The following is a 14606-nucleotide window of genomic DNA, read 5'->3' on the forward strand; positions in this document are numbered from 1 at the left end:
GAGAAAAAGTTATATAAATAAGATGTTATATGCTGTAACAAGAAAAAAGAATTATTGTAGAATTTATTTTATCCTTTCTCCCACCTCAAATTTTTCTGACACGTCCCGTCATCGCCATGTCGCTGTGCACTCTAGGCGAGGCGGAGAAGCCATGTATTCTGTCACTGGTTGATGACACGCTGTACGAGGAAGGAGAAGAGCTGCGGTTGGTCTTAGGCAACCCGAAGAGCGACTCACAGTTTGGCGCATCAGTGGGAGCTCTGAATGAGACCCTGGTGAAAATCAAGGACACGGCTGACAGTAAGTGAGATGAAGAGGGGGAGACGGAGGTGGGGGGACGTCGGGAATTAGATATATGCTGAAATAAAAAGACGTTAATCCAGCTTTTGTTTTATGAATAACTGAGCAATTCTGGTTTTAATTCATCATTGTCATCATCAGTAATAATTAAGGGAGTTATATTTAAAGGTTTCTGTCCATAATCAGACAATTTGAGTTATATATTTCTCCCTTTCTGTTGCGCCTTAGAACCCATCATCCGTTTCTTTGAAACCAAGTTCAGTGTTAGTGAACCAAAGGAAGCCGGCGCTGTGGCAACTGTGAGGATCCCTGTGGTACGAGTGGGTGACACATCAAAAGTGTCAGTGGTCCGTGTTCACACCAAAGATGGGTCAGCCATCTCAGGAGAGGACTACTACCCCGTGTCTCAAGGTAAACAATACATCGTCCTCTTATTCCTCTCAGGGACGAAGGAACACCAGGGCGTTTAAATATTAAAGGACTGGGGTAATGCAGTGCAGACTTTTCAAATCCAGCTGCAATTAAAGAGCTTTATCATGCAACAGTAATGTGATTTACTACCTGAAAGACCAATAACTGCATCCAGCATGCTTTGCAAAAGTAAATGGGCATGTCCTACCACATAAAACCACTCCAGAACCTTTACAGCACCACTAGTGGTTAAACACTCCACACGATACATTAATTACCTTTATTCTTACTGGCCTTTAGCTATCCTTCTGATAGATTTCTGTTGAGCATTTGTAGCAGCTAATAAGAGAGGTTGTGAAACAAGGCCCCCCCTAGCAATGTTAAATTAATGGAAATGACCATAGGGATTTATTTGGGCGAGGGCCATTGATTTCTAATTTCATCCCAAATGGGGAAAAGTAATTTCTGCAATAGTCCAGTGGAGGGTCATGCAATTTTTAATTGAATTTCAGTAGTTTTTCATGCTTTGTCAGCAGGGTGAAATCTTCCTCTCCATCCACTCAGCTTTTAGTGCAGTGAACCTTTCTTAGCTTAATCAAGGCTTGAAATATTTATATGACTGCTTTCAGTCTATTCAAATCGTACCTGCCTACCCGCCGTTCAAATAGTGCCAATTTCCCAGCAGTTTTGAATCATACAGCGTTGAATTTCTCATTTTGCCCAATATTTTCTCAGTGCAGCACATTTCCAATGCAACGCTCTGCAACCCATCTCGTAAGAATATTGGCCACCTTTAACGCTATGCAAATAGAAGCCTGCAATGCTTTTTAACTAAGTGATATATTCCTCTGAAGCAATAAAACATGATTTGGGCTAACCTGTGAGGCTTTTTATTTCTTTGTGGAAACTCAACTCAGCAAAAAAGAGAGAAACTTGGCCACTTGACTTTTTCTTTTCTTCCTGACTCAAGTTGCCAGCACAGTCAATGCATTGCACTTACTGTTATGTAAACTATATTGTGTGTTGTATATGCAGTTGATCAGCTGTTTGTGTGTGTCCAGACATTGAGTTCAAACAGGGGGATAAGGAGCATGTGGTGGAGGTGGAGGTGCTGTTTGACGGAGTCAGGGAAATGAGGGAAGCCTTTACCCTCCACCTGAAGCCCGATGAAAACATGGTGGCTGAAACTCAGGTCAGGAGCTGTTAATGCCTAACCATCGCACAGCAATCACACAAAATCCAAATATGGAATTTCAGCTTGATGAAAAAGTAAAGAGATGAAAAACTTTTTTTTTTTTTTTCTCATTTGACCCACATTTATCCAGGTCAGTCACGATGAGATCAGGGATCTCTTTTACAAGGGTGTCCTGACCGAGACAGAGCAGCACTTTCCTGTAGCTGCAGCCAAAAGAGCGATGAAAACATTTCCCAATAAATAATAGATTATCTATGAAAACAAAACAGCGAGCAGAAGAAGAAGAAGAGGCAGCGTGAGTGAAATAAGAGAGAAGGGTAACTAGAGAAGCCAGGAATCAGGCATGACTGCGAGATTGTAAACACATCCAGCCCCATGATGAGTTTAATGATTTCACTGAGCCTAATTGGTGGTGTCTTACTTCAGAGACAGAGCTGTGTCGCTACTTCTCATTAGTCTTACACCTCTTTCTCTGGAACAGGTAACTAAAGTGATAGTTTACATCGAGGAGACTAACAGCATGGCCGATGTCACCTTCCCCTCCCTGCCTCATGTGGTGTCGCTGCTCCATTACGACAACGCCGCCAGGACAGCAGACAACCTCCACCCTCCAGCTGGTTACCCTGTCATCTGTGTCACAGTGAGTCAAAGTAATCGTGATATTCACACGAGTGGCTTTGGAGATATCTTTAGAATTGAACTGCCTGCTGCACAGAAACAGAACACTTGACGGACTGCAGTTAAATTTGTAGGATTTTTGCATAATGAGGTAGCAGGACCTAATCAGAACCCACATCCTCTGGGAGTGGAGGGGACATTGTTATCCCTCAGAGCCACATTTTTTCTTTAGCCAAAGTTAAATCGTCCTTCTGGAGTTGGCCAGTCTGTCCTTAAAAGACACATTACACAGTTTAGTAGGGCATAGTCCGCGTGCTTTCATACACAGGAGAATACCTTCCACTCTTGAATACAGGCTCAGTGAGATGCTTAAATGGATTTTTGTGATGTGTTAAGACATTTGCTTCTCAGGTGACTGCCATGTCTGGCTGTGACTTTGTGTGCGTGTGTGTGTGTGTTTCTGTGTCTGTGTGTGTGTGTGTTTGTGTATTTCACTGCGTTGTGGTCAGGGAGACAAAATGAAGTAATCTTGTCAAAACGGAAACGAGTGCTGCATCAGGAGGCACGGTGTCAACAGGTTTTAAAGAATATCCAGGGAGGCACTTCAAAAGCTCAGCCTTCCATCCCATATCTCCATTTTTCGAATTATAAAAAGCATTTCCACCCGTTTAAATGCAAAAACGTAGCACACTGAAACATCTGGATTTCCTTGGCAACAGCCGCTCACTCGTTTGTATTCTGTGCCTCTCTCTCCTTTTGTCCTCTGGCATCTGCTGTATCTTTCCCATCTCTGTGCTGTCCCTGCCCACCCGCCCACTCCGGCTATATTCCTCATCCATCCTCCAGGCTTGCAACACAAAATACCCAGACTATGACAAGACGGGCTCTATCTGTGTCAGCGAGCACATCAACAATACCTTGACCCGCTACCGCTGGCTCATCAGCGCCCCAGCTGGCCCCGATGGCGTCACCAGTCCCATGAGGGAGGTGGACTTTGACACCTTCTTTACATCCTCCAAGATGATCACATTGGACTCAGTCTACTTCCAGGCAGGCTCCAGGGTCCAATGTGCCGCTAGGGCTGTTAATTCTAACGGGGATGAGGGTTTGGAGCTCACCAGTCCCATTGTCACAATCAGCCAGGAGGAAGGTGAGGACAGAACAATGAACAGCCATGTCTATGTCTTACATTGCCAGTTTTCAAGGGGAGGAATTAAACAGAGCTTTGGCCCGTTGTTACAATGAGAAACAAAAGGGCTTTGTTCTCCAAGCATCACGGATGTTCAGAAATAGTGTTTTTGAATGAACAGTGCCTACTGTACGGTTCAGCTGCGCAACAAACACTTTAAAGAAAAATACGCCTAAATCACTGGAAAGTATTGACAATGGAGCTTTTTGGGCCCATTTTTTTAAACATGGCTTGTTTTTCAGCTATATAAGACTTCCAAATAAAATGATAGAAAGTGGTGGAGAAGTATTCAGTTCCTATAGCAATGCCACTTTAGAAAAAACAAGTAAAAGGCTTTTGTTTGATTGAAGCATGTAAGTATTACAAGCAAAATGCAATTAAAGTATCAAAAGTAAAAGTCTGCAATGCACGAAATTGCCCCCTGTGAGTGTTATAGTGTCATATATCAATTTATTGGATTATTGATGCAGTAATGTGTAATTAAAATTTTACTGTTGTAGTCGCTCAGGGTGGAGCTAATTTTAATGATTCCCTATATAATACAACAGTATACTTGATGAGATCTTCATATGTTTAATATGTAAAATCTTGATCTGGAAACTTACTATTTACTAAAATTGACAAATAGATGTAGTGGTGTAAAAAGTAGAATATTTCCCTCTGAAATGTAATGCAGTAGAAGTTAAGTAAAGTGGATGCGTCTCATATTTGTGCTTACGTACATATGTACAGTACTTGAGTAGATGCACCCAACGCCACCGCTGATGGTTGAGTGTCAGGCCTTCAGACTGGAAGACCAAAGAAATCCTTGTAGAGCATTTAGCATATTATACCATTAGAAATACCTGGCAGAAGAGACAGAGGCACCATTTTCATTCCATAATCAAGTGATGCGAGGGTCAGAGCACTTACTCTTTTCTCAGGTGAAAAAATAAAAGCATTATTTTGCTGTTGCTATGTTATCACTTATGCTGCGCTCGCTCCACCCACACATCCTGAACGCAACAGGTTCAGGAACACTCTCTCAGGGTGGTCGCAAGGTATTCTTAGACATGTGGAAATCACTACCTGACTCAGGCGGGTTGAGGGAAAAATGGACTTAATAGTATTTACTGAAATAACTTAAGGTGGATTGATAGCCTTAGTAATCAGCTGTAGACACAATCATAGCCATTCAGTTAGTCTTTTTTCCTCCAACGTGTTGCAGTTTGTCCCCATGTTCACAATCTCTCTGTCATACAAAGGTATGTGTCAACCACGTAAGATGGGGACTGTTGGTGCTGAGCCTTTCTCTGCAAAGCTACGCTACACTGGAGCAGAAGACCCGAAACACCCCAACCTCATCAAAGTGACTGTCACCATGCCTCACATAGATGGTAGGTAGGAGCTGGAGGCAGGACTCGTACCACAGATGAAGTGAAGTGTAATGTAGTGTGTGTAATATTCACGTCTGGGGATCCTCAGGAGCATGACAGCCAGAATATAGATCTTGCTGGGTTGTATCGAACCCTGCTGTAGAAACCCTCCAGCACACCCGCTACTTAACATTCCCTTCTTGATTTTTAATCAGTTTCCTTCTGCCTCGTCTCCTCCAGGTTTCCTTCTCCCTTTTTTCTGTTGCTCCCCTGCTTTTCTTTTCACCACTTTTCCCCTCTTTGCTCAACTATTTCTTTCCTCTAAGTTTTTTTTTTTTTTTTTTTTGGAAATAATGATTTCTCTCAGTATCAAAGGTAGGCGAACAAAGTCAGAATCACGTCATCTTGGTTTTCGCTCGCAGGCATGCTTCCGGTCATCTCCACTCGCCCTCTCGTGAACTTTGAGCTGACTCTCAGTCCTGATGGAACCCGGGTCGGAAACCACCGCTGCTCCAACTTGCTCGACTACAAGGAGGTCACCACAGGTCACGGCTTCATCACCGCTTCCACCCGCAGCCCTGAAAGCATGGGAGATACGGCGCCCTATCAGTTCAGCAACTCACTGCGGGGGAACAGCACATTGCGCTTTTACAGGAACCTGAACCTGGAGGCCTGTCTCTGGGAGTTCACCAGCTACTACCACATGTCTGAGCTGCTCACTGACTGTGGAGGCACCATAGGGACTGATGGACAGGTGTGTGTGTGTTTTTCTGTGTTACTGTGTACATTTGTCCACAACGCAGAAATTCCAATCTCGGGTTTGTATGTACATCTGTTTGACTGTTAGCCTTTGTTTGTGTGCGTGTGTGTGTGTGTGTGTATGCATCCACCTGTGTGTGTTTCTGTCTGTATGTTCAGTCTATTTACAGCCTTCTGAATGAGAGGGTCGCACAGACAGACCGGCACCATATCTGTTTGCTTGTGTTTTACGTCTCATTCACTGCATGTTTGTGTGTGTGTGTTTGCCAGCTCTGTGCCCCGGCATGTGATTGACAGCTTTTAGTGTGCACACACACATATGCACATGGAAACATGCACGCTCAAACAAAGTGTTGCCAACCTGTCATTCCCCTAATGGACAAATCAACATTGAGCATTAAAGCTTAGATAAAGAGGAAGTCTGTGAAATCCTGAAAGGACAGTCACTTTATTTTTTGATATCTAAAGAGCATCTCTGTCCTGTTTAGAGCAGATGTCTTAGTTCCCTTGCTCAGTTTTTATCTTTTGCCGTCTTGGCGGTATGACAGTTGAGCTCAGTAGAGAAGTGAGACATTGCTGTTAAATTTGGGATTATGGCTGGCTGCCTGTTAGATGCTAACAAACTTCCAGTAGCTGTTTGCCGTTATTGCATCATTGCAGCTGATGTTGCAATTGCTGTTCATGTTTCATACTGTAATAGGCTGCAGTATTCTCATGGTTCTTGTTGTTATTGTGGATTAGGCGACAGACCCTTGCTCCTTTGCTCATGTCCTGCTGCTCTTTTGTGTTCCTCCGGCCTTTGATCTGTGAGCTTCTTGTTGCTGATCAGACTGCTGTGTGTGTGATGGGGTTTGTGTGTGTGTGTGTATGTGTGTGTGTGAAAGAGAGAGTGAGAAGGAGAAGAAGTCAGAAATTAATTTACTTGTCCCCAGTCACTGTAAGAACCGCTTGCACACAGTTACACATGACGCCCGTCATCCACAAGACTTCAAGTGTACTTCGTTAAGGGAGATCACTGTCACACTGTCACTAGGGTTATGTTTTTTTTTTTTCAAGGAGTGCCTCCAAAAGAAAAAAGAAAGAAGCAGTCAGAACCTTGCTGCAGCTCCAGGGTGCAAAAATCAAATAGCAGAGGAGGAATCAAATAATTCAGCTACCTCTGAAGAACAAAAGACCAAATTAATGTTAAAAACATTTGATTTCCATTCGATCAGTGGGGGGTTTTTTTGGTCTGCACAAGTGCAATTCTTTGTCTGAGGAGTACAGTAACTGAAATGTTAGTCTCAGGAAGGAAAGAAAAGGCCATGAAAAAAATGTAGAATCATTTAGAATCTGTGAAGTTGTGCTTTTTTTATTCAGTTCTAGTCAGTATACATTTATTTCAGGGGGTTGTTATAATAAATTTATGGCTTTGTAAAATGAGCTCAGATTGTCTCTCGACCAGCAGTTGTTTCATTTCTCATTTGGATCCTGATTCAGCGATTTTACAACTTTCTCTACTGAGACCTCACAGACGTTGAGATGGATCGGGTAGATTTCAGCTGTGTGTGCAGCGAATTACAGGTCTTTGATGGTCTTTGGTCCTTCTGTATGCAAAGATATCACACTGCAAAAAAAGCAAAATCTAAGTACAGTGAAATATCTTAAATCAAAGCAATATATGCTTCTTTTTTTCATCCGGCAAGTTAGCGCATTTCACTTTTTTCCAGCTTTTTTGTCCTTAATTATCTTACTAAGACATTATAACTTCTTAATCAACCTCATGCTTGAAACTAGATTTATAAAGTTGCTTTATCAACACTAAGATGTACAAAACTGCTTTGTCCAAGGCAGAATTTCTTTGTATCCAGACAAACGTACTTGTTTTTAGCCTGTCTCCATCACAAGTGGTTTCTTTGTAACTAGATATTGTCACTATTTTTGAAAACTTTTGTAAGTGAACTTTTCTTTTTCTCTTGGCAGATAATTTTGCTTATTTTAAGTGATGTATTGCCCATTTAATTCCCTTTTTTCTTGTTTTTGAGAGCCAGGCTTTTGCAGTGCAGACTCCTAATGCAGTGGCACTTTGTGTTCAATGTTATTTTAGAAATAAGATTGGATGCCACAATATATGTATTCAAGTGATGAAGAATGGTTGATCAGAGAAATACCAAAAACATCCTCGGCCAAATTGCTTCCCTTGGTTTCTCTTGCCAGTTAATCTCCTGCCCAGCATTCAGTTCGGTAATTGACTATGCAAATTCACACACGTTTTCACTTCAGAGATAAGGTGCTGTATTTTCAGTCTGTTTTTCAGATAAACTCTGACTTTCTCAAACTTGTGTGGGCACATAGTTCCAACCTTTCAAGTCGCTGAAAATTGATATAATGTTGGTGAATAGAGACACCTAGTGGCTGCCTTCCTGGAACTACATCTATGATCTGAACTCCTATTTCTCTAGACCCTGCTCACTTTTTCGAAACTGTTCAGACAGTTCACTTGACCGACATGCAGTTCAGCACAACAGTTAACCTCACATCCAAAACAACCAAAACACTTTGTCATAAAAATCACTCACAAACAGGAAGCATTACAATATCTATCACTGTTGTCTTTGAAGCATCTTATATTTATTCATCACAAACCAAGACTCCATTCCAACAAAAAGAAAAGCACTAAATCAGAAATGCTGCAATTTACTTTGGCTTTCCTCATCAGGCATAGGTCTGCCATAGAGGTCATCGCGGAGTGAAAGTAGGAACTCAGTGTTGTAGGTCCCAAGTAGGAATTTAGGCACTTTCATTTTGTAGATTCTGGTGTAGCAGGATGTAAATAATTGCAGCCCAACTTACAGTAATTTTGTGTTACAAATGTAAATTGAACAGTTTTGATAGTGGTGTGCTAACATGTGCAAAATGGAGTGTACCGTACATACACATACTATAGTTTCAGTGGTGGTTAAGTCTGAGTGAGAAAACAGCTCATGAATTTTGAAACAAGAGGTCACTGAATGCATTTTGTGTGAAAGCAATTAAAGTGATGCACAGTTAAATCCACACTGACGACTGACTGGGTGAAGAGCTTTGAAAAAGGGGACTCGGTATAGAGACGTGAGCTAGCAGATGTAAAAAACTATAATATGGACTTCTAGTCATATAAAATATTATTTAAAAAAAAAGGCATTGGGCAGAACTATAGCTGTTTTTTTAGCTTACAAAATCGAAGTATGTGCATGATTGTATTTTATAGATCATACTTGTGCCTCAATAATGATTGACATGAGAATCAAGTTTTGAAATATTTGGAAACTTAAAAAAGAAAACCAAGATAGAAAAGAACAATACGAGCCCACATCACTGCCCACTGTGGTTGCATGTGTACAACACAAGAAGACTTTTCTGCATCTTTGACAGCACTGTGTAGGAGTGAAAGAGTTCAAGCACCTTGTGGAGGAGAACAATGTGTTCATCTGTTACATCTTCTCAGTACTTATTTTAGCTTATCGACCTATGATCACCCCTTAATCTAAAAGGATAATACAGTTCTTGCATCACCTAAGGAGGATTTCTTGCTTACAGCTTCAACCATGATAAGTAAATACACAGTGTGCTTTGTCGATGATGAATGTTACTCTCTAACATTATGAGCCTAAAATTGCAACTATTTCCTTCCTCACAGGTGCTTAACCTGGTCCAGTCCTATGTGACCCTCCGTGTGCCCCTCTATGTATCATATGTGTTCCACTCCCCCGTGGGAACCGGCGGCTGGCAGCACTTCGATCTGCAGTCAGAGCTGCGCCTCACGTTCGTATATGACACGGCCATTCTCTGGAAGGATGGCATCGGCAGCCCCCCACAGGCCGAGCTGCAGGGTGAGTTCCTATGTTCCTGCGGTAGACTCAGTGTGGAAAAAAAAAGAGTAATTTTGCAATAGGCAACGCATGGATGTGATAGCAAGGTGTTAAACACAAGTGTGTTTGTATGCATTTTTGTCAGGTGCGTTGTATCCGACCAGCATGCGTATCAATGAACAGGGACGTTTGGTGGTCAACTTCCGCACCAAGGCTCGTTACAGGGGCCTATTTGTGGAGTCTCATTCTGGAGGCAGAATAAAGACAGCTGGTGAGATTAATAACCGCATCTGTTGTTCCTCAATAGTACCACCACCACTGAACATACAGACACTGCACTTGAGTGTTTACTTTAAATGGCATCACATTTGATTTGGTCAACTTCTCCCCCTCTCGACATCATCAGCAACCTCCATGTCATCCATGGTCATGAGTGTGGACCACCCCGGCCTGACCTTCAACCTCACCTTATTGAGGAGTGAGCCCACCTACAACCAGCCAGTCCAGCAGTGGACCTTCACCTCTGACTTTGCGGTAAGTATGACCTCATGAAGCTCCTTACATCGGTGTGCTCGAGCAGCTGACACTTGAATCTGTCCCATCCACTCATTACAGGTGAGAGACTACTCAGGGACCTACACAGTGAAGCTGATCCCCTGTACAACAGCCCAGAATATGGAATACACCATTCCACCTGTCTGCAGTCCCAGGGAACCGGTCACCTTCGATCTAGACATCAGATTTCAGCAAGTAAGTCAGCCTTGGTTTGAACCTTAAGATCCAAAAACGTCATGTTTCTTTGTTATCGGAGGATTTTGTTTCTTTCACTGTCACTAGCTCATTATGCATCCTCCTGTAGGTGAGTGACCCAGTAGCAGTGGAGTTCAGTCTGAACACTCAGATGTTCTTGCTGTCCAAGAGGAGCTTATGGCTCTCTGATGGCTCCATGGGTTTCGGTCAGGAAAGTGATGTAGCCTTTTCTGAGGGTAAGTGTTCTATTACTAGAAAAGACTTTTATCATCCATGCAGCGAAGATTTAAAACACTGCACTATATGTTTCTTTATTTCAGGGGATACAATCTACGGCCGTGTGATGGTGGACCCTGTGCAGAACCTGGGAGACTCTTTCTTCTGTAGCATAGAGAAGGTGTTCCTCTGCACCGGTGCTGATGGATATGTACCAAAGTACAACCCGACTAAGTTTGAATTTGGCTGCCTGGCTGACTCTCCGTCATTGCTGTATAGATTCAAGATTCTTGTGAGTACATTCAGGTTTTTAATGTTGCAGTTTCACTGTGCAGAGAGATGCAAACACTAATTTCCTTATTTCCTTTTTCCCTAATACACCTCACCAGGACAAGGCTCAGCCAGAGACTCAGGCACGTGCATTTGGTGATGTCGGTTTTAATGCTGTCCTGGCATTAGATGATCCATCAGCCATGTCCCTCGTCAGGCAGCCAGGGTCTGATGGCTTTAGGTTGGACTCTACAGCTATGTTCCAGGTATTCTACATCTGACTGCTGCTCATAGCCAGTGACAGTTTATTGTCATGCAAGGTATAAAGCTTCAAGAAGCTTTACTATACTATTGTGGGATCAAAAGTCTAATAATGAGTCAGTTGAGTGTCCAGAGATCCCATCTTATCAAAGATGAATGTAGATATTTCTTTTTGCAAGATGCACTAATTTTCCTGATTGCCTTTGCCATTGTGTAAATTTAATGTAATTATAAGATATTCATAATTTTATGTTTTCCTCAGGTTGCTGCAGGGCGTGAGTGGTACATTCACACCATTTACACAGTCCGCTCCAAAGAGAATGCAAACAGAGGCATTGGGAAGCGCAGCCTCGAGTATCACTCCTTGGTTTCTGCAAGCAGCGACCTTGCCTTGACCCTGTCAAGCGGCAAAGGTCATCGCTCCAGGAGGTCAGCTGGCAATGAAGTCCCAGAGGTCGCTGAGGATATCGGAGCAGACAACAGCCGTGGTACCAATATCATGCACCTTGCTTTGGATCGCACCAAGCGTCGGGCTGTGGGGTCGAATGAGTTGTTTGCCGATGGGCTGGAACCTAGCGAGCTGAACGCGGAGGGAGAAGAGGAGGGTCTGGTGACTGTCGTGGGAGCACTGGTGGGGCTGCTGCTCACTGTGCTCATTATTGTCACCATCATACTGGTGCTGAGATCCAGACAGAAGGATGGGAAGGAGGGATGGAGGGAGGGGGTGCAGGAGGTGGTGAAAGGGTCTGTCAGTACAGAGCCAATGTTGGTGGTGAGGATGCAAGACTGCCACAACAGCTCAGAGGTCTGAGCAACGGATGCATGGATGGACAGATGGACAAAGGGATGGAGATGTGGGGGCTTTTGTAGAATTTTTGATTTTTTTTTTTAACTGGTATTAAATTACTTTCATAACACCAAAAATCTGAGATTGGTCACATGCGTTATCTGGTGTGTGTGCTTGTTAGCCGGGGGGGGGGGGGGGGGGATTTCTACAGTATGCGATCCATTATGTACCTTGATCAACAACACTGTCTTCACTTAACATTCCAACTTGTGCTGCTAGTAGCATGGTATTTCCTTTCTCTCTTACTGGCTTTATGGTGTTAAAGTGCCTGCAGCAGCTATATCCCTTCAGGACAGTGCCAGTCACGGAGAGCACTTTTTTCATAAAGCTAGTGTCACGCAGGCCAAGTCAGAGATTTAGTGCTGCAGGTGGATGTCGGGTAAAGGGGACCAGATGGTGTCAGTGTTCATACTGACTATAGCTCACCTCAAAAAGAGCACCTGGATGTTATTGACCTGCCTGTGTCAGTCAAAACTTCACTGAAGTCTGCGAGCCCTTGGACGTTCTGCACACACGCTGTGGAGTATATTCCAGATATTTTAGTATTTTATCAATTGCATTATGGATGCGAAAGTCCAGTATTTCCACCATAATCTCACCTACTGTCCATCCATTGCCAGGATAATATCATTAGGAACATTCTGGACCTATTACAAATATTGACCCTATAGTCGACGTGTCTGGCCACAAAACATTTAAGAATGTGCTGCATAAGGTAGATTAATATTCATTCTGAGATGAAGTGTGCCTTTAGGCCGACAATTTTGTCCTGAAATATTTGGCGGGACAGTCATTCTGGATTACACAATGTGTAATAAAACACAAGACACCACCTCTTGTCTCTTGTTTGTGAACTAACCATGCGGAGCTCTCTTGTCACACTACAGGAGATGAATACCACTGCTATCAGAGTTTCTGTTTATTAACCAGCAAATTGTTTTATTCATTCACCGTGTCTGCTTTATTTTGTTTGCTTTATGATGCAGAATGTTTTCCTAGCTGTAGTGAGCATATCTGTTGCTGCTGAGTTGGGGTGTTCCCACTTTTTTTTTTATTTTCCAAAATTTTAAACTCAGTTCTTTACTTTTTACAGTGTGTACTGCTATTCATCCTTGCAGTGTTGTTGCTCCACCTTGTGTTTCTGTGATATTGTCATATTTATACATTAATTCTTAAGGCATAATGTTGCATAATGGTTTTTTTTATTATTATTATTTTTAATAACACTGGTTAAGGTACATATGTATAAAGACACTCATCTCAGGAGTTATTTCTTTTACAGAGAATGAACCATGTGTTGTAACACAATTTACTACTGTTGACTGAAGAGAATCTCTACAGAGCCACTTTTCACTTCTGTGTTACACTGCTAATAAGTGTGGTGCTGTGAACATGCAAATACTGTATCCATATCCAATGAGTTGACCCCTATTCTTCTCACATTATGTTCCTGTAAGCTTTATTTGTCACTAGTGCTGTGTGGGATTTCAGTGTTCTGAGTCATTTTTCGAACAAAGGATGCAAACAAAATAGCTGCTTACAAATCAGTATGTCACCATGAAAAATGTTTGAGGCATTTGATATAATCTGCTCTCTCATTGTTTTGTTAATATCACTGGTGAAATTTCTTGTTTACATGTGTTGTTAAACCTGTGTCTTACTCTGCTATGGATATACGACATGCTGAGATCAGTGTTCCTAAATATTTGTCTTATTATGGTGTTGTCAGTCATCACTGTATAATTATTTCCAACATTTATCAGGGCCAGCTGATGTGATGAACATGAACCGGAAATCACATCAGGTGTGAGTCAGCAATGGATGTGATGGTTTATACAACTAAAAGCCTGCTGAAATCTTGGCTGGGATATATATTTCTTTTTCTTTTTTCTTTTTTTTTTTTTGGCCCTGACGAATTTGGAAATAACACCATATCTGACATCAAATGCACTTTTTGAGTCACATCCCTCACATGCCAATCCAAGCTATGCAATGTAATGTATACACCACAGCCAGTTATCCCCATGTATATGACAATTTTAGCACAAACAATCAAACTTGATATTCAGTTTGTGTCTTTTTATGAATGGGTTTTTATGTATATGTATTTAAGAATAAATATTGTTGCTTACTGGTTGTTGTTGATTTACTCAACATTTATGCAGAGAAACTGTAGAGATTTGATGCATGCACTGAAGACTTTTGCCTATTGAAAGGTCTCTCAGCTATGTAGAAAACAGTTTATACATTTTAATGGTCAGCATTGAGAGACCTGGGAATCTTGCAATTGGTTTGAAACTTGCCCTCAAGCACAGACGATCTGACTTGGACTTGTGCCCATCAAGTTAAAAACAGCTCTGTTCTATGTGTATTCTTCACATAAGCACACATATTTTGAAATTCCGTTCACAGGAAAATCCTAATAATCGTTTGGTGTGATTATTAGAAGAGGCGAGTGAAAGAAAGAGACACTAATGCATGAATGAAATACATTGTAGACACAACACCGTGTAGTATCATTCCACTGATCTTATCCGATATTTACCGAGATATTGTCCTTAGGGTAAAACTTTCCCTTTTTTTAAATCGGAGAGAGGCGGCGAAG

General features: G+C 42.1%; 1 protein-coding gene across 2 annotated transcripts in view; it reads left to right on the forward strand.

Annotated features, from left to right (window-relative positions):
- Positions 1-14132, forward strand: part of frem2a (FRAS1 related extracellular matrix 2a) — a 55993-nt gene extending 41861 nt beyond the window's left edge. The window contains exons 10-24 of one of the 2 annotated variants that reach the window (XM_076751248.1): positions 136-300; positions 529-711; positions 1773-1903; positions 2388-2546; positions 3371-3674; positions 4958-5089; positions 5491-5822; positions 9486-9678; positions 9803-9928; positions 10064-10191; positions 10273-10407; positions 10517-10643; positions 10728-10915; positions 11013-11159; positions 11417-14132. In XM_076751248.1, the coding sequence (XP_076607363.1) occupies positions 136-300; positions 529-711; positions 1773-1903; positions 2388-2546; positions 3371-3674; positions 4958-5089; positions 5491-5822; positions 9486-9678; positions 9803-9928; positions 10064-10191; positions 10273-10407; positions 10517-10643; positions 10728-10915; positions 11013-11159; positions 11417-11965 (2999 nt within the window). In that variant the 3' untranslated portion in view covers positions 11966-14132. Of the gene's footprint in view, positions 1-135; positions 301-528; positions 712-1772; positions 1904-2387; positions 2547-3370; positions 3675-4957; positions 5090-5490; positions 5823-9485; positions 9679-9802; positions 9929-10063; positions 10192-10272; positions 10408-10516; positions 10644-10727; positions 10916-11012; positions 11160-11416 lie in introns of those variants that run through there. The other variant, XM_076751249.1, reaches the window with a different exon arrangement.
- The last annotated feature ends 474 nt before the right edge of the window (positions 14133-14606 follow it).

Source organism: Chaetodon auriga, chromosome 15 (assembly GCF_051107435.1).
Source record: "Chaetodon auriga isolate fChaAug3 chromosome 15, fChaAug3.hap1, whole genome shotgun sequence".
NCBI lineage: Eukaryota > Metazoa > Chordata > Actinopteri > Chaetodontiformes > Chaetodontidae > Chaetodon > Chaetodon auriga.